At 41.8% G+C, this 27,277-nt stretch overlaps 1 protein-coding gene across 1 annotated transcript in view; it reads left to right on the top strand.

Moving 5' to 3' along the window:
- The window catches only part of LOC126278729 (glutamate receptor 3-like), a 91,963-nt gene that overhangs the window by 54,302 nt on the left and 10,384 nt on the right, over positions 1-27,277 (top strand). The window contains exons 4-6 of the mRNA XM_049979005.1: positions 10,977-11,179; positions 20,822-21,033; positions 26,198-26,478. Of these exons, the coding sequence (XP_049834962.1) occupies positions 10,977-11,179; positions 20,822-21,033; positions 26,198-26,478 (696 nt within the window). The remainder of the gene's footprint in view (positions 1-10,976; positions 11,180-20,821; positions 21,034-26,197; positions 26,479-27,277) is intronic.

Below are 27,277 nucleotides of genomic sequence, written 5' to 3' on the forward strand. Positions count from 1 at the left end.
AGTTTGAATGTTTCACACTTCCTCTAGCTTGGCAAATTGAGAAAGTCGGTTGGTTCTTTTTGCTTTATATGTGGTCTACGGTGCGCCTTAACTCTTTCAGGCCCTCTGGCTACAACTGTGAACATTAAATTTTACTGCGTCTTAGCTGCGGCAGAGGTATTGTTTCCCAATGGATACCTGAGGTACACATTTATGAATTTTCAACTTTTTCACCATGCGCAAGTGCTGCCATCTATTGATCATCTCTATGAAAATGTCAGCAATTCAACATAGCAGTGTACAGCAAATCCTGTCATCAGAATACACGGACGTGGTTTATTCGCTATATTCCACTAGTTAGTCGAATATTGTTATCGTTATTTTGCATGGTAATTATTGACTGAAGATTTTGGTGTTTAATATAACAGATAATATTTCGTAATTAGATTTTTAGTCCATAAAATAAAGCCAAGTGTACAAAGTATGTTTTGAAAACGGATACATATTTTTGTATAAATCTTGCATCTAAAATCATTAAAAAATCACCTATGAGCATCACCACTTAAAGAAAAATTTTCCGGTCTCTAGAAAACTTTCAGGCCTGATGGATTAAGGCGCTTATAGAGTCGCTTAGTTCATGGGCAGTGCCTAAGAAAACCCTAAAAGTATTGTTTCTGGGAAACAAAACTGAGCCCTGTACAGCAAATGGCTGAAATTTTTAGGCTGTATTCCAAACATCCTGATGTCGAACAACCTTGATTTCTTTATCCATTTTCAAGATACAGAGGCTGAAGGCTACCTTACTTCTACACGTAAAATACGAAAGTAGAATCCGTTTTATGTCAAAAAATAGTTTATAAAATGACGTAGAACTTATAAATATGCTTTAAAGTATCTCTTTTGTCATCAGAAGGGTTCTGCGAACTCTATATTGTAGTACTGGACCACAGACAAAATTATTGTGCACGTAAAATGCGGCCTGCGATGTAAAATTACATATTTCTACGTCATTTCAATTTCACATACGTAAGCTGTCGAAATTGTACTGACCGATAAAGTTCTTTTCATATGACAGACATGCCCAGTTGCAGCAGAGAAAAGAAGGGAAGCAGCGGAAAAATGCTCCTATTGGAGCAGAAAAAGGACTAATATGCTCCTGTTTATTAAAAAACTCTGAACTGAAAAGTTGGGCACCAGCTGCCTCATTACAAATGTTCCTAAAAGCTTTGGAATGCGAACATATTAACGCTTTTTTATGCCAAGAAAGAAGGAGTCAGTTTCGGTGGGAATGAGATAGAAAAGAAGTAAATATCGAAGGTAGTAGACAGTGGTTGTGTTATAGAAAGAGTGAAGGAGACAGTGGCAGTGTGAGATAAAGGGACACAGTGGCAGTGGAATACAGTTGACAGTGACAGACAGTGCTGGAAAAGAGTGAAAGAGACAGAGCCAGTAGGACAGGAATAAAGAGAAGGAGAAAGTGGAAGTGGGTGAGAAGAAGCGATAATGAGAGACAGAGCCTCTGACAATAACTAGGGGCAAAGAGATCGTGATAGTGAGAACAGACAGCAGCAGTGGGAAAGAACGAATGAGATAGTAGCAGTGAGAGAGAGAGCGAGAGGGAGAGTGAGGGGAAACAGTTAGTAGCAAGACAGAATGAAAGGACTGTGGCTGTGAGACGGGGGACAGTGACAGTTAGTGACACAAAGAGATAATGACAATGAGTTGGGCTGAATGAGTAAGTGAGAATGGGCAGCTGGAAGTGGATGGGTATGAGCGACTAGAGCGATGGACTAAGGGGTGTGAGCGAGCTACAGTTAGGGTAGGTTGGGGAAGTGAGAGTGAGTTGTGCGTTAAAAAGATCGCGAATACGTTTGCACGCCAAAATTTTTGGGAACATTTTTAAAGCTGCTGAGGAAGGTAGAATGAGGCAGCTTTTCAATCAGAGTATTTTGTTTAAACAAGAGCATATTCGTCTTTTTTGTGCTCTGACTGAAGCACTTTTCCACTGGTTTATTTTACTCTCTAACTTTGTGTATCCTGATATCTTGTTATTTGCCTTTTCCTGTGTCAGTACGGGGTCGACATGTTAGTTTGGTTTCGGCAGTGTTAGTGGTAGAGACTGCCCAGGTGATCTTCCTGACGCCACACTTCCTCGTGGGCGAAATTCGTGTACCCCATCAGCCTGCGTCTGGAGTAATCTCACGTTCGAGTGTGAGAAGGTTGTCTAAATATTTGTGTATCGTGTATCTGTGGCGAGACGTGGGGATCAGCCTGGTATTTACCTAGCTGGATGTGGGAAATTCCCTTACAACCAAACACTGACTGGCCGGAAAAATGACCTCCGTATTTATATCCCGGGCCCATTCAATCCTCGGTCGGCGCACTTCCCCGTACCTCAGAAGTGGACACTAGAACGTGCTTGACTATCTGAGCGTGACTGTGTATTCTCCTAAGTTGGTGATAAATTTCATTTCCTTGGCCTGTAATCTGGTTTTTTTCACTACCCCTACATTTACTCACATAGAGAAGTGTTGGTACCCACATAAATATACAAAATTTGAAGTCATCTTCTAATGGCACCGTTTATCTAACTGAACTTCTCAATTTCATCTTTTTCATTTAGGTCTCCTCTTTATGCTACCATGGTCCCTAAATCTACCTCCTTGCTGTGTAATCTTGTTTTCATTTACTGTGTCTGCACTTATGTTTTTTGCCATAGAAAGCAATGGACCTTGTTTATTATATTGGTACTGACATGTTCTACGTGGTGGTCAGGAAGAGCCTGAAAAGCTTATAAGGGTGTTCAGGTTAGGTTGTGCTGAGAAACTGCACCAGTTCCTAGTTGATTAGCACTGAAGTTCGCCAATCATGCAATTGCACGCTCGTTTCCAAGCGACCCACTGGAAACCGTGTCACCAGATATGTTCTAAAGCTTAACAAGAGAGCAATACAAAAATTGGACCATAGGGAGGTAGTAAGGATCAAACCGGGGCAAAGGCTAAGCAGTGTCTGCAATATGAGAACAATTAAGGGGGGGTAGGACGTCAAACGGAGCGACTTGGAGCAGGAGAGGTACCACTGGACATTTCAATTTCCACTGTCTATACTTTTACAAATAAATTTATAAAACTTTGTCAGCATAACCAAGAACGATTCAGAATTCGCACTCACAGCAGTGGAAGTTCGAAAACATAACAAAATAAATTTTTTTCCAAATGTGAAATTTCATCATTTTTTTCACTTACTAATGACAGCATTTGTTGTTATAGGTACACTTTTCTTCATAAATAAGAGAGGTTCTTCGATGAATTTTGCACAGCATACAAACCAAACTTAAAGGTGTATGAAACTCTAGAATTTTCCAAATCTATTAAAAACTGTGGTAAAAATTGAGGTAATTAACTACAAAATTTGTGTTTATTTCTAAACATGAAGTTTAAAATACAACAGCTCACTCGTTTTTTCATAAATTAAATAAATTCTAGAGTTTCATGCACCTGTAAGTATGGTATGTTTGCTGTGCAATATTCATCGAAGAAACTCTCTAACTTATGAAGAAAAGTGTACCTATAGCAACAAATGCAGCCATTAGTAAGTGAAAAAAATGATGAGTTTTAACAAGTAAAAAATTATTTTGTTATGTTTTCGAACTTCCACTGCAATGAGTGTGAATCCTGAACCCTTCCTGGTGATGCAGTCAAAGTTTTATGAATTTATTTGTAAAAGTATAGACACTGGAAATTAAAATGTCCTGTGGTGCCTCTCCTGCTCCAAGTCGGCCCGTTTGACATCCTACCCCCCTTAAGGCTAACTGTATTTGCACGTGCAGTGGCCCAGATGGCTACCTTCCGTGGAAATCAGCTCGGAAAGGACGTAACGTATTGAATTTTTATTTCTTAAAATTTACACCGGTCTCCAAATTTAAAGCAACAACGGAAATTTTGCAAGGTTGCGTTTGTAAACAGTATAAACAGGCAAAAGTAAAGTAGAAACAATGTAAAGAAGGCAGAACGTAAACAACTGCAACATGCATAACGGCAGACAAAAATGTTCTTCGCTTCTTCCAACTTAAGGATTTGCACACACATTCCGATAACTGATTACTGTGCTCAGTTAGGTGTCACCGCCTGCGGTAGGAAAACAGGCTTCACAACGACGGAAAATGCTGTGAATGACGTCAACAATCTCATGTTTGGGGAATAACGCCCAATACTGCTTAAGAGCTACCAGAAAGTCTTGGATGGTTGGCCAATGCTGACGTGATGTAATCCGTCTCCCTAGTGCATCCCAGACGTACTCTCTTGGATTCATATCGGGAGAGCGAGCAAACCATGCCATGCCTACAATGTCTTCCGTTTCCAAGAAAACGTCAATTGCCCATAGTCTATGAGGTCGGGCGTTATCGTCCATCAGTACAAAGACTGGGCTACAGCACTTCGCAAAGACAGCACATGAGGTCCCAAGATCTTGTCACGATACCTGACTGCAGTTAAACCTTCTCGATTCACTCGTACAATTTCATAAAGAGGTAACTGGGTGGTCAACATAATCCCTGCCCACACCAGTAAGATCCCCCTCGATATCGGTCACTTTCCACAGTGTTTTGGTGTCAATGTATTGCATGTTCCCTCCAAATGCGAATCCGTCGAGAATCATTCTTCAGACCAAATCGAGGCTAATCTGTGAAACGAACATTGGCTCACTGTTCGACTATCCAGGTGGCATTTTGACGACTCCACTCTGGACGTTCCCTTCTGTGAAGTCGTGTCTCAGGCACACATACAGCAGGTCTCACAATAAGGGCCACTCTGCCGAAGCCTTCTGTACACCGTTTGCCTCGATAAAAAACGTCCAGTGAATACTGCGAGGTCAGGCACCAGTTGCCGTCCTGTACTAAGGTGGTAACTGTAGTGCCCTTACAGCCAAATTACGGTCCTTTCTGATGTCACGCTTGGTCGGCTCTGTGCTGGTCTTCGGGATACTGTTTCGGTCTCTATGAACTCTCGCCACATCCGAGAAATAACAGAATGGTTCTCATTAAGCCATCTAGCCACATCATTTGCGACTGTCTTGCTTCCATTCTTCTTATGGCCCTTCACCGCGGAGAGCCTAGTATGCTTCTTCTCTGTGCCATACTCTACCATCTTTCACTTTGTACACTGCGATTGTGGATGTGGGGCTACCAGGCAAACATCGCAAGAAGAATTGTCGCTGTCCCGAGTGCACGCCCGAAAGATGATGGAACATTATGTTCGCCGGGAAAACTTCAAGAATCACAAAACACTAACCCGTTTGATAGGTGCTCTACGACATCGTTTGCGTGGTTGTTAGTTGACCGGAATGCCGTCTTCCGTGCAGAACACGATCCTATGGACAACTTTGGGAGTTTGTATGATTGTAACATGAATTAAACGAAGGACGGGAAAACACAGATTTGTTGCTTTAATTTTGGACTCCAGTGTATTTCTCAGCACAACCTACCCTGCAACACCTTTACAAGCTTTCCAAATTGTTCCTGACCACTCTGTATATCTGACACATTTTGTGTAGTTCATGTTCGCTGTTCGAGATTAAAAACTGATCATCTGCAAGTAGTGTAGTCATTATACAATCTTGTTGGATGAAATCATATTCTCATTAAGAATATAATCATCGACACGATATATATGGAGGTCACCTCCTGTTCTCGTGTACCGTATCTATCCTAACCTAAAACCTATTCGATCACTAAAGGACGATATTTCGACTGTGTCATAAAATGTAAAAACAGAAACGGCCAGCAAAAGGCCAGTGTGGCGCAACATTTAAAAAAATAAAAAATAAAAAAATAAACTGCATGCAGCACTTTGAACACATTGTTAGCTACCTGCCCGAGAACAGGTAGCATTTTTAGCCCATGCTTTGAGAATATATCTTTTGACCAATAACGCCTAAGACACTGCAGTTTTATTTCAACACTTCCTAGCAACAGGCCAAGCAGTATTATAAATTACTTTCATTTACCTACGATAGTTTAGTAATTAGGACAATTTGTCTGCGAGATGAATTCTTAACACACGTTTAGTTTTTGGCATCGTTGTCTACGCTTTCATGCATGTAATATCTTTCAAATTGTTGTAGGCTTGTCTCGATGGAAATGCTGTCTATTAAGCCTCGCCTCTTGTAATTTTAGTATAGCTGAGGAAATAATCTACATCTACATCTACGTAGATACTCCGCAAGCCACCGTACGGTGCGTAGCGGACGATATCCCACACCACTACTGGTCATTTCCTTTCCTGTTCCATTCGCAAACAGAGCGAAGGAAAAACGACTGTCTATATGCCATCGTATGAGCCTTAATTTCTCGTGTCTTATCTTCGTGCTCCTTATGCGCAATGTATGTTGCCGGCAGCAGAATAGTTCTGCAGTCGCTTCAAATGCCGGTTCTATAAATTTTTCAATAGGGTTTCTTGAGAAGAACGACGCCTTCCGTCCAAGGTTTCCTATTTGAGATCCCGAGGCGTTGGGTGGTTGGTTGGGTTGGGGTATAAAGGGACAAAACTACAGAGTCATCTGTTCCTTTTCCCTGATGCAAACAAAGCTCAAGGTAAAACAACACCCAAATTTAATTTGTGGGGGTAATAGGAATGAGGAACTACACCGAAAGAAAAAAACGAAAGAAAGGAACAAAAAAGGGGGAAAACGTACACCACAAGGAACAGTAGAAAATGGTTCAAATGGCTCTAAGCGCTATGGGACTTAACATCTGGGGTCATCATTCCCCTAGACTTAGAACTACCAAAACCTAACTAACCTAAGGACATCGCGCAAATCCATGCCCCAGGCAGGATTCGAACCTGCGACCATTGCAGCAGTACGGCTCTGGACTGAAACGCCTAGAACCATTAGGACACCGCGACCGGCAGGAAATGAGGGTATTAAAACCATAGAGCAGATGGTCTCGGCTAGCTTACCACGATAATAAAAGAGGACGAGCCAGTCACTCTGAGACACACGAAAATGTCCAGCAAAAAGACAAGGCGAGATTAACACATATAAGGAAAAGACGAACAACAAGTCATACAAAATGCAGAGAAATGATGACAGAAAGTGAAAACGGAGGGAGGGTGGAGGCCTCGAAGAGAAGTCCAGACGCCTACCCTTAGATGGTACGATAAAAAAAAAAACCCTCACGAATAAAACGTAAAACTAAATCTGCTGTTGAGGCATTGTCACCCAATACCATAGGCAGGGTGCAGCGAAGGTTAAAAGTCTGCCTCAGAGCGGCTAAAATTGGACAGTTCAACAAGACGTGGGCGACACCCGTAGGGGAGCCACAGTGACACTGGGGTACGTCCTCACGACGGAAGAGGTGAGCATGTGTTAGCCACGTATGGCTGATGCAGAGCCAGCAAAGGACAACAGATTCCCTACAAGTGGCACACATGGATGACCCCCACACATTTGTTTTCTCCTTGATAACTCCAAGTTTATTAGTCTACTGAGGGTGCGCCTCTCGGTATCCCAGATCGTGGCAGAAGACCAATCACATATTGGTCTCTGTCAGACCAATCTCAAGAGTTGGTTTACTGGTATCCTATTTGGCCAGGTGATCAGCAAGTTTATCGCCCAGTATCCTGACATGTCCTGGGGTCCAGATGAAGATCACTGAACGTCCACTGCTCTCGAGGGCATAAAGAGACTCGTGGATGATCATTACCAAAGAATGTCGAGGGAAGCACTGGTCGAGAGATTGTAGGCTGCTTAAGGAGTCATTACAGATAACGAAGAACTCACCACCGCAGGAGCGAATATGCTCAAGAGCGCGATAAATGGCTACCAACTCTCCAGTGAAAACACTGCAGCCATCTGGCAAGGAGCGATGTTCATATGTTCAACGTGATTGTAAGCGAAGCTAACAAGACTGTCGACCATTGATTCATCGGTGTAGACTGTTTCTGAGCCCTGGAAATCGCTTACAAGAGAGAGAAATTGCGGGCAAAGGCCCTCAGGTGTAACGGAGCCTTTTGGGCCGTATGATAGCTCCAGGCGAAGCCGTGGCCCGAGGTATGGACCATGGAGGTGAGCCCGCAGGAAAGGTAGTAGGGGGAAAAGCGTCGAATTCATTAAGAAGTGACCGGACACGGACGGCGACGGGATTCCCAATGGTGGGCCGCCGTTACGGGAGATGGATCGCCGTGTTAGGACAAAGGAGACGGTAATTTGGTTGGCGAGGTAAACCGCGAATGTGGGAGGTATAATTTGCAAGCAATAGCTGCCACCGGAGCCGCAATAGAGGAAAGCCAGATTCCACAAGGAGGCTGTTCACGGGGCTCGTTCAAAAGGCTGCCGTCGAGAGCCGAACTCCACAGTGGTTGTAGGGTCCAGCAGACGCAGTGCGGATGGCGATGCTGAACGATGCACCACGCTTCCACAGTCAATACGGGATTGTACGAGGGCTTTGTACAGCTGCAGCAATGTACGACGGCCGGCCGGGGTGGCCGAGCGGTTCTAGGCGCTTCAGTTCGGAACCGCGCGACCACTACGGTCGCAGGTTCGAATCCTGCCTCGGGCATGGATGTGTGTGACGTCCTTAGGTTAGTTAGGTTTAAGTACTTCTAAGTTCTAGGGGACTGATGACCTCAGAAGTTAAGTGCCATAGCGCTCAGAGCCATTTGAACCAATGTACGACGATCAGCACCCCAGTTGGCCCCGAAGCATCTCCGTAACACTTACATGATGTTCAAACCTACCGGCAGCAAATCTAGCAGCCCGACTCCAAACTGCTTCAGTATCTTCCTTCAATCGGAATTGGCACGGCTCACAAGCACTCAAGTGGGGTAGTCAAGAATAGGTTGCACCAGCCTCCCATTTGCTGTCGCTTTTACGGGTGAACCACTCTTTCCGAAAATCCTCTCAATAAACTGAAGTCGACTATTCGCCTTTCCTACTACAGTTCTCACATACTCGTTCCACCTCACATCGCTTTGCAACGTCACGTCGACGTGCGTTTTGTTCTGTGTCACACACGCCATTTCCCCATCACACACAGAGACATAAATGCGGAACAGAAGTCGTCGTAACTACCGTTACAGTTTTTATAGCCTTCTCGCAACATGCGATACATCTCTCGCGGCCGGCCGCGGTGGTCTCGCGGTTCTAGGCGCGCAGTCCGGAACCGTGCGACTGCTACGGTCGCAGGTTCGAATCCTGCCTAGGGCATGGATGTGTGTGATGTCCTTAGGTTAGTTAGGATTAAGTAGTTCTAAGTTCTAGGGGACTAATGACCACAGCAGTTGAGTCCCATAGTGCTCAGAGCCATTTGAACATCTCTCGCGACACACGCGAACAGCAAAATGGCGTAATGTTCTGGATTACAGAGTGCGAAAGTTTTGTTTGTCCGTGTACATAATCTGCTACATGTTGTCCAACGAATTACTAAGTATCAGCCCAGTACACACCGACACTGTGCTCCACAACACTACTTCAACCCCAAGTGTATAAGGCTGACATACGTCAAGTTCACATTTTTTTACTGACAGCCGCACACACAGTTGCATATGACGTGATGTACGCCGAGAAAAAATTGCAACAGAAAAAGCACAGAAAATATGCCGCACACAGCGACAACAATTCTTAAAAACATGCCGTAACATACAATAAATAAGGTAGTGTGAAAGTGTCCACAGAAAACTATGTTTGAAAAAACTAACAGTAAAAATGTAGTAATGTGTTACTGTGTTTGTATAACTATGCTATTTTCTGCATGTTTTAGATTTAAAGAACCCACTGATGATGGCGATATCTGTCGCCGAAACTAGTTTGGGGAATAAATAAGTAAATAAATAACAAAGCGTTTTGCATCAAGGCGGACGCACAATTCCCATATTGTTGTTTTTTCTATCAAAATACGGACCAAATGGAAGAGTTCCAAGATAAAGTTATCAGCCCTGTAGGAACAAAGAACTATGGTACCATACATGTAGCTTATTTGCCAGAAATGTCAATTTTTGGGAGTTTCATTCGTGCTGTACAGTGACATTTGCAACCCTCAAGTGACCCTGAACATTGTTATCAAACGTTAGGACGCAAAGATTTACATTTATTACATCGCAAGTGAAATGCATCATCAAATGCGTCAGTTCTTAATTGCAAAAATAGGCAAACCTGACATTTGTCAATTACAGACCGATCTATCACTAATGGGTAACAACGGTTTGCTAAACCGTACGTATTTTCGTCGTAGCCTCCGAAAATGCAATAAACACAAAGTTGACACGCTCATGCAGGAGGGTTGGTTATCAGGTGGCCAATTGTAACACTGATAGCTGTCCTCTTTACTAATAATAACTTTTCACGTTTAACATTTTTTTCGTACGACACGTAGTTTTCAAGATATTTAGTTGTCTCACATTTAAAGAAACACCCTATATATCGGTGGATAGAACATCTCTCCAAGTTTTTATCTAACATTGCAGGTGCTGAATATGGCAACATTCGTGACGTGGGAACCGTCAAAACGTGCATGAAATTTCTTTGATGTGGCTACTGCTGCTACCTGGGAAGGCACTAGCAGCAGTCCGCTTTTGAGTTCTGTTCATTCGTGATCTATCTGCAGGTGTGAACTAATTCGATGCGACAGCACGGGACGCTCGATTTGTCTGCGTACTGCGCTCTACAGCTAAGGAAACGATTTCGGTATATCTCGTAGTTTTCGCGCAGTGAACTTCTGAAAACTTAAAGATAATTATGAAAAACATTGTACTTTACTCTGCTGCAATTAATGTCGTCAGATCATCACTATCTGGAGTAAGTGTTACCGTGCCAAGTGCAACAAAGACACAAAATTAAATGATTCGTCTGAACATATAATAAATTTACTTGGTTGTCCTTCTCGTCTGAGACGGAAAAACTCGCTTCATAGTAAAGCTAAAATCAAATAAGTTGGTAAGTAGTGGGTATAGATAATACGGGACATTTCGAGGTTAACATGATAGCGTGTTGTTTTCTTCCAGGTGCAGGTTTTACTTTCAGAAGCAGTTCCAAGAGATGATGTTCAAGCCGTACCTGCAGCCGTTTGACGGAAGAGTCTGGATTGCCCTGCTGGGGTACGTGATAGCGACGGGCATCCTTAAGTGGTTCCTCCATTACTTGCTGCGCGAACGCGCGGACCCAATAACAGCAACGTTCGCCATTGTCGCAGCGTTGTTAAACCAAGGTAAACGCCGCCTTTTTAATTTCATGAATGCGTCATTCATTTCATGTACATAAAATAGCTCTATTAAATTACACAAAATTTAATATCCAGATATGGACAGAGATTAGTAACTAGATGGACCAAAAATAAATAGAGAGAGAAAGTGGGAGAAAGAGAAAGAGAAAGAGAGAGAGAGAGAGAGAGAGGGAGAGAGATAGGCGACAAGAACTGAAAGACTGATATGACCGGACATGATGCTTCAAATGTTCAAATGTGTGTGAAATCTTATGGGACTTAACTGCTAAGGTCATCAGTCCCTAAGCTTACACACTACTTAACCTAAATTATCCTAAGGACAAACACACACATCCATGCCCGAGGGGAGGATTCGAAACCCCGCCGGGACCAGCCGCACAGTCCATGACTGCAGCGCCCCAGACCGCTCGGCTAATCCCGCGCGGCCATGATGGTTCCTACAGTTTCTAGAAAATATAGAACAGACATTTTTCAACTAGTGTTATCAAAAAGTAAATAAATTTGAATGTGAGATGCTGTATAGCAGCTTGCGCTTTTTATTCTGAAACAACTCAGTTATCGCCATTACAAATGTCTAATTTGTCGTTTTCCTGCGTAATAAGCTCACCCAACAATTATAGCAGGTTTCTGTTCTTGGGCCACAGATTTTTCTTGATAATTCGGTAATTTGCCATTAAACTGTATATGAGCTGTGTGGTAGTGCTTAATGTTAGTAGTTGTATAGCAGCTTGCGCTTTTTATTCTGAAACAACTCAGTTATCGCCATTACAAATGTCTAATTTGTCGTTTTCCGGCGTAATAAGCGCACCCAACATTTATAGCGAGTGCTCATTGTATTGTTAAGCGCTAGCAACAAATTACGTGAGCGCATCTGTAAAGGTAGATTTGGCACATGAAACAGGAATGGCTTCACATTAATGTTACAGTGGTATTCCAGATGAGGGGACAGTTTAAAGGAAGATGTGGCAACGTCACCGTGGGATCTATTAAACAGCAGTCCACTACCGTTCATAAATACATGATATGTTTGATGTACTAGTGTATGGTCACAGCAGACCAGTGCTATAGTTAATGGTCTAAACGCAGAGTACAGCCTGCCATTACCGATACGAATGAATGTAGGGATCTGTAATATAATTACAGTTCATGGGCACAGAGGCTCAGTAAATTCAGTTGACATGAAAGCTGTCTCACAACTGGATACATCTTATCGAACTGTTGGATCTGAACAAATAATTCTTGGTTTTGACACACTGTTGCAACTCAGCCGCTGTTAGAGTGGCACTTGTTTGCCGGCCATTACTAACTGCTAAGAAATCTTAGTTGTGCCAGGTAATGGTTTTGCAACGGTTCCCACACAATACGGATACTCACAGGTGGTGCAGGTAGCAAGTAGTTTTATTTGCACCAGGAGGTTGTCGTCAAGGCACGTGGTTTCCTCGCAGGCAGCAGTATAATAACGGGTGTGCGGGAACTAAGGACGAATTTGAATTTTGCACCATTTTGTCATATGACGGTTGGCAGCCGTGATTTTTTTAATGCTTGTTACCTGCGGCCCTTCCCATTAATAGCTTTTAGCTTTTGTATGGCGAGCATTGTTGTTTAGTGTTTATTTTTGTCATAAAGCAGATGACAACTAAGCAAAGTTAACAAAGAAATAGTGGAAGTTCCAGGGTAGCCCTTTGATAACTGCATGTGACAGTCGGACGTAATGCTCCTTCAACCGAATGTTCAGTTCGGAATTGATACGGAAGTTTGAGACGTGTTCTGTTTCAATTGTTAAGGAAACGGGACGACCGTCTTCTGTTTAAGAACACACGAAAAACTTGCTGTCGTGCGTGACAATATGACCGCAAGCCTCAGGAAATCGGTTCGCCGACGAGCTCAAAGACTGAATTTTTCACCAAGTTTACTGCATGAAATCCTTTCGGAAGATCTGAAATTGCATGCGTACAAGATTTAAGTTAAAGCCTGCAAACCATGGAAAGAGACATCGATTTGCTCAATGGGTCTTGGTTCCACAAGCAGAGAACGAGAACTTCACAAAAAATAATTTTCTCAGATGAGGCGCTCCTCCACCTCAACGGTTACGTCAATAAGCAGGACACCAGAATTTGGGGTAACGAAAATCCGCGAGTGACTGGAAGATGAGATGTATCCACAACACACTACTGTTATTGATGATAATGACGATTTTTGGTTTAAATAAGATGGTGCAACGTGTCACACATCCCGTGAAATGACTGCTCTGTCTGAATGAAAAGCCTTCTCAAAAAATTATGTCTTCGCTTGGCAACCCGGAGTGGTCTACGAGATCATGCGATCTTATGCCTTGTGATTTTTTTGTGGGGTTTTGTGAAGTTATAAGTGTAAATAAACAAAACACGAAGAATACACCAACTGAAGGATAAAATTAAAAGGATTGTAAAGGTATCCCACCAGATGTTTGTGCACATTTCTCATTGCTGCGCGAACTTGGGATATGGAGGATATAATTTTTCAAGCATAAGTGGAGAAATTACTTAATTTGTTTATAAAGAAAACGTTACATTTTAATCAGTTTTGTATGTTCTATAGCACTTCAATATTCGTTCCTACTTCCCGGACATCCTCTAATGAATTCTGCTACAAGGTAAATCATTTGTAAAGGCGCCACAAGGCGAGTGGAGACATTGGTTATTACAAGAAAGGAAAAATCAACAGACAAGAGGGAGGAACTCAGTTTATATTTTAAACCTAGGTTTCAACGGGGCGGGAAATAAGTGCGGTTGAAGATTTCACACAAATGTACATATACAAATCTTCGTCAAAAATGTTAGTGGAAATTTTGGCTCTCACGTAAATCTCAGGGGATGATTTCCATACTTGGTGCATTAGTACACTGTTCCACAACCGCCCATTAGTTATAGTTTTTGAATTAATATTCACTCAGACATGAGTACAGTTTATGCTAGGGAACAAAATTTAGGCGATTATTATACAAAAATCATTTTTCACGACACAGTTCAATTAAGTTTTTATAATCACTGTTTATTGGCGTAGTCCTTTTCTTTAATGCAATGAAATTAGCACTGGTGAGACGGTTTAGTTTTACTTTAATAATAATTTCACTCCGAGCCCCCAATAGCAGTAATGTAGGTCGCTATAATCGAAAGTTATTCAATCAACTCGAACAGAGCCACAAGTCCCACTGTCCTCTTTGTTCTAACAGTTTTGGCGCGGAATCACAGATCTCCACATGTTTACTTACGCCGATGTATACCTCGTAATTCGTACTCACACAAATAGTCGCAGCACTTCCAGTTCACCAAATATACGCTTGCGCACTTGCACTATTAAGAAATACTCTTTGTGGAAAAAAATCGGCGCGAAAAATTCTTACTCAAACGACGACATGGGCCACCCACAAGTGGGGCTTGCTTGCCGCGCACCGGCCAACTCCGACACGCACTGACTGCCGAACGACAGACCCCCCTCCCCCCCCCCCCCCCCCCCCGGTAAAGATGGCCGCTCGCTAATATAGGCTCGGATGTTTACCCACCCTGGCTATGCAAGTACCAATCTCACCAGTTAAGGTTACAAATTTTGACACATGCACCCCTCAACAGAAATAAGTGACATTGAGCAGAACAGCAGGTTAAGTGCAGAACACTATGTAAATTTACATTTTTTTTTTTGTAAAACGCAGTGCAATAGTTTAAGGGGGTGGGTGACAAAGAAGAATGCGCTAGAAATTGCGTTCAAAAGCATGTGGAATTTGAAAAGTGTACTGGAAAATGGTGGGAGGAAGTAACTAATTACTTAATTTGGTATCAAAGGCGGTACAATAATTTAAGGAAATGGGGGTGATATGGGAAACCACTTAACAGAACAATAGGTTAAGTGCCAACAAAGGGTCAAACATTAGGTTAAGACACCCTGCTATACATTAGGTTATGCAACATGTTTGCTCCATGTAATTACTTCTTACAAGACCTACATGTTTCCAAACAGCAGAGAATGATGAGCAAGAAAAATCCCCCATAAACTGATTTTTTTATAAATAAACAATATACCCTTGAATTTCCTGTTATGAGATCCTTCCTCTCCACCACCACCAGACCGCCATCTTGGATTACGTCACAGAAGGGACGACAGTGCCATCTGGTGGCAGTACTAGGTTAGCTGGGAGTCTTTTTCCCGCCAATACCTAGGAAGAGGTGGCGGTCGGATGACGAAGGTTAGTGGAGTTAGCCATAGTGCTCTTTTCCTCGCCATTTTCATAGTTTAGTGGAGGTAGCCATGGTGTGTTGCTTTGTCCTGATGGATTTTGAACTTCCCGCCATTTTATGGGGAGGAGAAGGGAGGGGGGAGGGGAGGGGGTCTACCAGCAGGTGAGAGATTAACTAATTGATCGATTTAATTGAGAAGTTAATCAAATTGATAAGATTGAGAGGGGCCTATTACAATAACTCAGACGTGTGTTTCTGTGGCAGCGAGGGGGGGGGGGGGAGGGAGGGGGTTTGGGGAGAAAAATAGGTTTGCCCCTAAGTGCATACCTGCCTTTATGTACGCAACCAGCACTAACAAAATGCGCTGATGCTCTTCTTGTTCCCCACTTGTATCATGCTTTTGGCGACAGTCACCTGGGCTTCCATAGGATCCGTGTCAGTAGTCGAAAACGGCAACACAGCTCATGAATGTGAACATTATTGCGCACCAAATGCATCCCTTCAGGCTTGGTTTCTCTGCTGTTGGCGATGGCAACTTCCACAAGGGCAGAATTGTGTTACAGTGCATTGACAAACGTAATAGGAATTCGCACTGACATTATGACTACCAAATTTGCTTGCTCTTAACCTCACGGGAAATGCCATCCTGATTTAGTTTTCCTGCGATTACCCTAAATCGCTTCAGGCAAATGCCAGGATGGTTCCTTTGACATGGCATGGCCGATTTCCTTCCCCATCCTTCCCTAATCCAATGGGACCAAAGGCCTCGGTGTTTGGTCCCTTCCCACAAATCAGCCAACCTATACTCCGTCGTGAAACTTTTGTCCATGTTCGGAGTGATATCGCAGGGGGAGTACCACGTTGAAATTCTCTCCTAAATATCAATCAATCCTGAAGAACGCAGTCTCCTCACTCGTGCTTAAGCTTGAACCAGCCACAGTTAATTGATGACAGTTCCCTGTTCTCAAACGACAACAAGGCAGATATTTCGCTCTAGATTGCTTATGAGATCAAATGCCAACTTGGATGTTTTCAGACTGCCATAGTTGTGATGACTTCATTATTGGTGAAAATATAGATTTGTGAAATGGTCCTGTAACCTACAATCACGTCTGGATGGAGTTAAAGCAGTTATCACAATGTTGTTTGAGTGCCTACTCTACATTCACGATAGATACATTCCCACAATACGCAGTCTGGAGAGGTGCTGTAGACGACCTATCTCTATGTAAGAGGTTAAAAGTCTTTTATCAAAAATTAATTATTATTATTAGCCCCGTGAAAGATATACAGAAATTTGTAAGGCTCTATCTCTGACAATATTATCGTTACCTACCTTTTCTCTAAAACTGCAAGGCAATGTAGTGAAACTTCATTATCGTTATCAAAAAGTACGATGTATAGGCGTACAACTTGTGTTATGAAAACCCTTATTCCGACATGTCAGTAGTTAAAAATTTTTTGGAACCTCCTATATTCGGTCATGTCAGTATTCTGATTGAAAACAAAAACAGAAATAAATTACTCTTTCTACAAATCATGAAAAAACAATTCTCTAGTATCTGAATCCGAATTTCAAAATATTCTCTAACTTTTCCTAACAATTATACTGCAATACTGCTGTACGCAACATGCATCTTACCTAGTCTTGCCGCTGCAACTGCATGGCCAGCAACATGCTAAAATAATTCAAAAGAAATACTGCGATCCCTGCAGAGACAGTGCATGGTTACAACTACTGATCCAACTACTCTTATGTTTTTTTTTTAATATAGAAATTGAATGATAAGGAGGGGTTTGGTCAACAAGACTTAATCGGTGTAAAAAATGAAAACTTTTAACTTTGCTTTATTCTGAAAATGAAGATTCCTCAGAAACAACAGCTGCGTGCAGCAAAAAGGCCAATTACCAACCTGGCCGGGCTGTGAGCTCTCATGTCCCTCGGCTTCTCTCCCCAACAGGCTGCGACCGATTGATCTCAACAACTGTTCTCTCTCTGCTAGTCGCGGTAATAATATATCAGACTCAGAGGTTGTGAATGTACTCAACAGCATAATCGGTGGCCAACTTTCCAAAAAATAGGAACGTCCAACTTTCAAGGTGGACTTAATATTGCCGCAATGTAGCATTCGAATTACTTCCTTTTTTTTTAACCATGCGAAATCAGAAATGGGTTTTAATCAGAAGCATTTGGTCTTAACGAAAGTACTTTCTGGTAGGCTACTCCTGAGTACACAGCAGTTTTTTGAATATTTTGGAAAAAGACGTCAGTAGGGAAAGTGATCGATGATAATTTTAGTCTTTCTTGTCATCTTTCTGGAAATATGTTTAACAATTGCTAACTTTAATTTCCTGGAAAAATTCCCTGTTGCTACGACACATTACATAAATCAATAAGTACATTACTTATTAAGTTGGAACAATTTTTCAGTTTTCTTTTGGAAGTCGCATCAACGCTATATGAGTTTTTGCTTTCAGAATTTTTGTAGTTCTGTTAATTTTAGTGAAGAATATTGCTGCTACTTCTAGCTGCTTGAAGTTTTGTGGAATTACGTTTTCAACATATTAGCTTGCTTCTTCAACCCATTTAATCGTGTTTCCGGTGCCACATTTAGAAAAAGATTGTTAAAAACTCTTGAAACTTGTTAATTATCGGTCACAACAATTTCATTTACTTCAACTGTGATGGTATCTTCTCCACTGACTGGTTGTCGTATCTCCTGTTCCAGAACATCCCACATAGTTTTACTGTTATTGGCTGCATTATTAATTTCAGTCAGTGTGCCCATTTTTATGGGCATTTTAATGACTCCACTCAACATCTGACCTGTTGCCCGGAGGAAACTAAACATCATCCTTGCCATATGTGCTTGGAAGTGTTACTCAACCTAAAAACGTACAACTTATAATTTGTAACAGCAATAATTATTAGTCTGAAAGTGACGTAAATACTAATGTAATGTTGTTCAGTACACTATCCTCAGTTACCAGTACAAATATCTGCACCCATACCCTTAAAATGTCCATGCCATCTCTACTGACTTATTCTTAGAAGTTGTATTCTGTTCTCGTTAGTAAACATCGCTGCTGTGTACAGACATCAGGTAGCCCACTAACAGTGTGGTACATATTAACTGTTTCAGCAAGAGCATCGTCTATTCAAACGTTATCAGTCAGGAACGTGCTCTTTTGATGCATGTGAGTTGGAAGACTGGCTACTGAAATGAGGTTGAAACAAGCAAATAATGATCGCAATTAATTTTTCTCTTCAGAATGTTTTAAGAAATCTGCACTGAAATCTCCACAAATTACTAATTCAACTCATAAGCAGCATATCGCCTGGTAATGAAATGTCCCAATGCAGAAATCGACATTTGCCCCAATTTATTAACTGAAAAACGCGAAAGTAACCTTGATATAGTCATTCAGAGAATGGATATGTCATAGTTTCTTTTTGATTTTAGTGTGTAACGGAACAATATTAATTTTTTTGGTTCAGGCGCTACTGACTTATTTATTTAATAGTTGTATAAAGGATAACTAGGCGCATTAGCAATGGTCCAAAATAGTTAAACAGTATGGAAATAAATGCAATTTGATGTATTTTAATTACATTCCTTCAACTAATAAATCAGAACCTTTTATTTGCGACTGATATAAATACCAGATTTAAGAACACTGTTAAAATTAATAAATGTATTTCATTTAAAGTAGCTTTTCAAGGAAGATAACTTTAGACCATTACCACGTGAACGTGCACTTAACAAGAAATTTTTATACATCTTACTGTAATATTTCTGGCTTTACAGCCATCATATTCGGTTACAAGGAGCTCTTCTTAGAGCACTTGACAAGGCAGCAGTGGCAAGACGACGTAATGTGGTGTGAGGTACCGACGATAGATGGTTTGTTCAGTACGGGTATGTGGCGAAGACCGCTTAAATTGTGGTCCTCCTCCACGATTGGCTGCTGCGTTTGGAAGTTACTTGCCAAAATGATAGTCTTCTGTTACTAATATTAGAAAAACTAAACAGCGTATTTACTTGCATTTAATATTAAAGCATCTCTCAACAGCGTGCTATCATTGCATTGTTTCACACGTATTAATAACCAGTTGAATAATAAACAACTGACAAACGAAAAGGCAGACGAAGCACTTCGGAGATCTGAGGATAGCGTCAAACTTGGTGGACGAAGTGGTTCGGTTGTGACATCAGAGCTGGTGGGGCAGCGTCGGAGGACAGACATTTTGTCTGCCGCGGTCGGTGTCAGTTAAGACTTTATTAGCAATCTGTGGTTTGTAAATGTCAGGGCTGGACAGACAGTCTTGGAGGACAGACATGTTTTCTGCCGCCATCGGCATCAGATTAAGACTTTATTAGCAATGCATGGTTATTTGGACACGTAGCTCAAAACAGTGTATAGTAATTATGGAAGTACAAAGTTCATTATATTGCTGAAGGATGGAAAATATTTTTGACTCTAAAGTGGCTTGTAACCTTGGAATTTCTCGGGTTCTGCTAATAAAAAGCGAGTGGCATCCCGTACAAACAAAGTAATTGAAAATTTAGTTATTCACATAATATCAGTTCCTCGCTAAGAGTCTCTTACAGCCTCAAGATAAAGGATTCACTAACTACGCGCTGTTCTCTGCGCAGGAGATAACAACTACAGAAGACTGCAGCTTGGTGAATATTAAATGGAACTTTGGCATTCCACTCAGGGTGGTGGGAGCAAATAGGCACTTTCGCATCTACTGCAATCTTAGTATAAATGAGATGAATGACACGTCATCTGTGATAGCACAGAGGAGGTATGAAGGAGACACACTTTTGAGGGAACGGTTTTATCAGACGCAGGTATATATCCCCTTCTCTCTCTCTCTCTCTCTCTCTCTCTCTCTTTTTCAGCTTGCCGTACTACAAATAAAAAATTTACTGTTTCCTTAACCATAGGGTTTACTTGTTGCTTATTCTTCCAATCCATATGTGGCACAACAGCAAACCACTGATTAACAGTATTGGTTAAAAACAGTCTTGGTTGCAATTTCAGTTTTTTTATTTTTCAACGACGCGTTTCGCCTTATTTAGACTTCAGGTTATCTTTTCTTGATGGACGCGAGAGGCATCAAGATCTGCATAACGCGTTCCCGTTCACAGGAGCGAGTAACAGTAAGCCCCCATCTTACTGTTACTCGCTCCTGTGAACGGGAACGCGTTATGCAGATCTTGTTGCCTCTCGCGTCCATCTTGAAAAGATAACCTGAAGAGGCCTAAATAAGGCGAAACGGTCGTTGAAAAATAAAAATAAAAAACTAAAATTGCAACCGAGACCGATTTTAGCCAATACTTATTGCTTTATTCTCTGTTCTACCCCATTTACGAAGATAAGATGTGTCGAATTTCATCTGTTACAGCGTCAGGGGATTCTCGTAGATGTGCAATCCGAGTGCTGTACTTCTGGATCTGTGCCCTTTTCCTCATCCTAAGGATCGGATACGGCGCAAGGCTAACTGCCACGTCCACTCTAAGGCAGTCTACTGTGCCTTACCATGGAATGGAGGGCATCCTCGCCAGTGACTGGAGCGTCAATGTCATCAGTAACAGCTTTGCGTTGGAATCACTGCAGGTACACTGCTGACTTCATTAATAGAGCTTTAATTATTTATCTGTTTCAGTAAGCCCTACTTTAATGTTGCCTTAACGTTTACAGAGTTTGCTGAAAGGCAACTGGAGCGGTTGTAAACCCTGAGCATGAGGCGCATTTGTGTGGTATGATCAAATGAAAAGGTGCTACCCACTTTCACCTAGTAACAGAATGAAAACTGAGAGTTTAAGAGACAACTGATATAGAACATGTTGTTGATGTTGGACTGCCATATTTCAGTTTCCCAAATGTACACTACTGGCAATAAAAATTGCTACATCACGAAGATGAAATGCTACAGACGCCAAATTTGACCGACAGGAAGAAGATGCCGTGATATGCAAATGATTAGCTTTTTAGAGCATTCACACAAGGTTGGCGCCGGTGGCGACACCAACAATGTGCTGACATGAGGAAAGTTTCCAACCGATTTCTCATACACAAACATCAGTTGACAGGCGTTGCCTGGTGAAACGTTGTTGTGATGCCTCGTGTAAGGAGGAGAAATGCGTACCATCACGTTTCCGACTTTGATAAAGGTCGGGTTTTAGCCTATCGCGATTGCGGTTTATCGTATCGCGACATTGCTGCTCGCGTTGGTCGAGATCCAATGACCGTTAGCAGAATATGGAATCGGTGGGTTCAGGAGGGTAATACGGAACGCCGTGCTGGATCCCAACGGCCTCATATCACTAGCAGTCGAGATGATAGGCATATTATCCACATGGCTGTGGATCGTGCAGCCACGCCTCGATCCCTGAGTCAACAGATGGGGACGTTTACAAGACGAACAGTTCGACGACGTTTGCAGCAGCATGGACTATCAGCTCGGAGACCATGGCTGCGGTTACCATTGACGCTGCATCACAGACAGGAGCGCCTGCGATGGTGAACTCAACAACGAACCTGGGTGCACGAATGGCTGAACGTCACATTTCGGATGAATACAGGTTCTGTTTACAGCATCATGATGGTCGCTTCCGTGTTTGGCGACATCGCGGTGAACGCACATTGGAAGCATGTATTCGTCATCGCCATACTGGCGTATCACCCGGCGTGATGGTATGGGGTGCCACTAGTTACACGTCTCGGTCACCTCTTGTTCACATTGACGGCACTTTGAACAGTGGACGTTACATTTCAGATGTGTTACGACCCGTGGCTCTACTCTTCATTCGATCCCTGCGAAACCCTACATTTCAGCAGGATTATGCACGACCGAATGTTGCAGGTCCTGTGCGGGCCTTTCTGGATACAGAAAATGTTCGACTGATGCCCTGGCCAGCACATTCTCCAGGTCTCTCACCAAACGAAAACGTCTGGTCAATGGTGGCCAAGCAACTGGCTCGTCAGAATACGCCAGTCACTACTCTTGATGAACTGAGGTATCGTGTTGAAGCTACATGGGCAGCTGTACCTGTACACGATCCAAGCTCTGTTTGACTCAATGCCCAGGCATATCAAGGCCGTTATTGCGGGTAGAGGTGGTTGTTCTGGGTGCTGATTTCTCAGGATCTATGCACCCAAATTGCGTGAAAATGTTATCACATATCAGTTCTAGTATAATATATTTGTCCAATGAATAACAGTTTGTCATCTGCATTTCTTCTTGGCGTACCAATTTTAATGGCCAGTAGTGTAGTTTCTATTACATATCCTCATTTTCTTGTGTAGTATTCGCTATCCTGAAGCCTTGCCATGAAGCTGAAGTGACGCCTTATGATCGTCCCCTCTAAAACTGAGTGGCCAGCGCGTCTGACTGCTATGTGAAGCACTTCTGGTACTGGCAGGGATGTTTAGTTGGTGTGAGGACTGTAATGACGTCCAGTCAGTCTCTTAATGTCAATTGAGAATCTACTTGAATAAGAAGCAGCAGCTCCAATGCCTGGAAAATCCAAAAACGGCGGGGAGAGCGACGCGATGACTCTCTGCCCCTCCATACTGCATCTGAGTGGCACTATATGGCAGAGGATAACATGACAGCCAGTCTGAATCAGGCGGTTCTCTGGACCTGATTGTGGAGTTCTGTCATTTGATACCTTATGAGGGGAAACGTTGTGAGTGGGGCCTAGGCAGTTGTACTATTTTTCTGGAACTTATCACTTCTTTCTCTACTCACAATAACCAGTGATTTGTTAATATAAAACTGCAAAGTTATACCATGGTTCAGAGAACCATGCCTGGTGCTATAATGTTCATGCCAACCTTCAGTTGAGGACAACTTAATCTTCATTTTTCGGCTTTCTAGGTAGACAAGTCAGGGAATCACAGCTCACGATAAGGTGTTGCCAAAGACTTTTGGCAGGAATCTCCGAATTGCTATTAATACAACAGTAACATCTCTGTCATTTCCCCCACAAACTAATGTCTGATCTTTTTACTGCTCCATACTTCATGTACCTTCTGTAACATGTCATCTCAGCTGTACCACTGCAATAAAATAAAAAATATTAATTTGGGTCACAAAATATAGTTCATTTCACAATATGTTATTTTTGAGAAATCTTGTAGATCGTTTTCCACACTGATACCTTTTTAAACCATCAGCGGTCTTAATGACTGGCTTGGAGCTACTGAACAGAATAATAAATACTTCCGTAACGCAGCCTTCAACATCTTCATTTCTTCTTTAACAGGGAATGCATTGACAGTGGCCTATTAACAGGGTATTTGTTGATGATTACAAGTTAAGAATAGACCAGATCTGCAGCTGAATGACCGGTTGTTCATACGAACTGCTGCAGCTTTATTCTGTTTCTCCTTTGTGGTTTCTTTTTGTAAGGGAAGTAAATTCATCCCTCTCATAGATTATAACTTTATGTCGCCCGTATGGTTCTTGGACACGGATCATTCATCACAATTATATTAAAAAGATGTTCCAGTTGCATACAAACTACGTATTTGCATGCCTGTTTTCAGTTCACATGTCATGATCAAATGCTGAATTACGAATACAAAAACAATCAACAAATATGGTATCTTAAAACTAGGAAATAACAGCTACAGATGGCATAGCTATGAATAATGTTCCAGTATACTTACAAAGAAAAGTACCTCATCACAAACTTAATAATAATCACTTCTGCATGAAATGTACAAAGGTGTATTTATGGGGATCTGTGAAGTTACTGAAATTGCAAAGAAGCGTCCGACACCAAAAGAACGAAGCTTTCAATAAACAGAAAGTTTCTTGACACCTTTCAGAATGTAACAAATTTCGATGTATATCTATCCCTCTCCATCATTACCTACTGTTAGCACAAGTGAACCTGACACACAGTGCACTACATACGCCCTGCCTGTAAACAGTGAACCACACTACATGCTTCCATACTTGTCCCAAACGTCCAGTAAACTCGAAGTTTATCTGCATAAGTGCATTGCCTGGACACCACGTCACCTGTTATCGCTTGCTGGTTACTTCTTCAGTGCTGTACCCTCAGGAATATCTGGCAACAATGCAGTCTGCATCCGAACTGTCTTTGTTCCATTACTAATGAAAACAGACCAAGCAATGCATGGAGGCATGTGATTAGCTAGCACCTACAGCCTCTAAGTGTACCCTACCAGACATGTCATTGCTCGATTAGTCAAAGACTGTGATACCTTAAGTAATCAGTCACCTGGTACAGAACAACTTTTCGGCACACTTGTGATTCAGAATCCGTAGAAGACTCAATATTTTTATTGTAGACATTATAACAGCAACTTTCACGTTTGTAAACAAAGTTTATACCAAATAAGTCAGTAAATTATCTTTTAACAGCCATTTATAGCTGCTGCTACGGAAGATGGAAAATGCACAAAAATAGAATTACTAGTTTCTTTCTGTTTTTATTTTTCATTTAAAATTTGGTTGCCTAATTGACGTCACAAGGAGAAGATGGTTTTAATAATGCACGGTTTTTCAGTGCAAGACTGTCCGTGACAGTACGCAAGATATCCAACCACTGTCGACATCTGAAATGAATGAGTATACAGCAATCTCCTTGAAAAACAGGAAATAAGTAACCTATACATGCAGCAGGTGTGGCAATTTCTGACGGTCTACCAAACAAACGCCCAGAAGAGGGTTTCAATTCAATGTTTGGCAGTATTTAATAGGAGTCCGCATGCCATTATGTTCCAGTCTGTCACTCTCTATGAATTCTTGATCCATCATTACGTACCAGCACTGAAATAGCAGTCAAAGCAGTGGAAACCAATGAGGTGGTGCAACGGCTGCTCTAGATCTCATGTAGAACATGGTTAAAAATACACTATCCCTTCATCTAGATCTGGGGTTTTTCTGGCTAAACATAGCGCACTAAAGAATGCAAAAAGCATTTTGTCAGTAGAGAAATTCCTCGGAGGTAATAGGATCCTCTGTTGGGAAAGGGAATAGAAACAAATTGAGCAAGATATGTCCATTATTGTCTCACGAGTTTAATAAGACATACTCTAGATCAATACACCAAACAGAGGGCTTTTGCCAGAAAAATCCGCTGTCTCGCAACGTGGAGTGTGAATTGGTCATTGTATTTGATTCTCATGCACATTTTTCTCCAAATTTGTCTCGAACTGTCTTTTTCCCCAAATGGAAAATCTGCATCATTAGTAATAAGCCTGCTCCAAATGAGAAAGTAACATTTGATATCAGCAAATGATTTACAGAGCCTCACAAAACGGAGATTTCCGACGGAACGAAGAAACTGAAACATTTCAGACTAACTATATTACCATGAGAGCAAACTATGTTGAGAAATGAAGCTGATTGTGAAAAAAGTTTATTCGCCTCTTTACTAAATGACTTAAATGACTTGCTCACAATAGTCTTAAGCTGGTGAAAAAGGTCTTGTGCGAGAAATTTTTCATCTACGTAACATATTAATTTCTTGTGTGATAATCACAAACATACACAATAAAATATATTTTCTACATTGCTTACAGATGAAACAAAATCTTGTTATGTATTGCGAAGCTGGGTCTGTTAGTTTCACGAGGTTACATCACAGTTGTAATACGTACGTCCTTACGGCCGTCATCAGTCTCTCTTACAATTTTTTTCATCCGACAGATATTCTGAAACTGCTTTGATTGATATACGTCCTGGAATTCATGTACTTTATTACTTTCATGAATAGTATCTGTGCTTTGTGTCTTACAGATGTCACCTTCAAACAGCACTGCATGGAAATTGTGGCAAACAAAAATTGACAACAATCCTGGCAGCATGGTGGAAACTGTTGAAGATGGTTTGAAGAATGTTCTTGACCAGAAAAATTTGGCATTTCTGGGCTTTGAAGACTCTTGCCGTGAGGTGCTGCACAGCAGATTTTCACCTGATCAGTCGTGCAAGATTTCGGAACTTGATGGAGTTTTCTTTAAAGCACCGCTCTCATTTGCACTACCACGTGACTCTGAGTTCTTGGTAATTATTAACTACTGGTAAGTTTCGGCGTATGTTATCAAGTATAAAATGATTTTTCATTATTTACGTTCACTGAAACAAAAGAGTCGCTGAATCCCGAAGAATGATTCGTAATAGAGTGAAATATGACATGGAGATATAAGTGTGTAACGAAAATATAACGAAATTTGATGGATTGTAGAACGTGTCCTGAGTCACAGGTAGACGATAGGAACCGATGTCTGGAAACGGAATCCAGCAATGGCACAGGGCGTCGAAATTACGGAGGAGAATGGTCAGCTGAACCTACTGACACCAGATGTTGTGTTCATATTGTAACTTAATAGCAAATTGGTGTGTGACGTTATACGGTCACTAAGAGGAAGGAAACAGAACACTGACAGTATTTTGTTGCTTCTGTAATAGTTTTTGGTGCGTAGGTTGCGGTTACAGATTAATCTGTGGCGTAGCCCGAGGTCTCAGGTAGTTTGGAACGTGACAGGTTGGTTAAGGAGTTAGCGACGCCGAGGAATGTGAATGCGAAATATTAGATCTGTTGACATACTGATACATAGCGTGACCCGACAGCTAGGTCAGGCTGAAAGGTGTCAGTATGGATATAAGTTGTCAAAGCAATATCGAGCTTCAATTAGTCCCAGGTGTCTTACTGCACTGGCTCTTCAAATTGGACCCTCTGTAACGCCGTTGGATGACGTTTCCGAACAAGGGTTTCTATACTTAATGCATTCTACAGGAGACATTCTACAAGCACTCGAAGATTGTTGAATATTTTTGTTACACCTTGTGTAGCACTGAGGATGATGAATTGTGATTACA

This window comes from Schistocerca gregaria, chromosome 6, assembly GCF_023897955.1.
Source record: "Schistocerca gregaria isolate iqSchGreg1 chromosome 6, iqSchGreg1.2, whole genome shotgun sequence".
Taxonomy (NCBI): domain Eukaryota; kingdom Metazoa; phylum Arthropoda; class Insecta; order Orthoptera; family Acrididae; genus Schistocerca; species Schistocerca gregaria.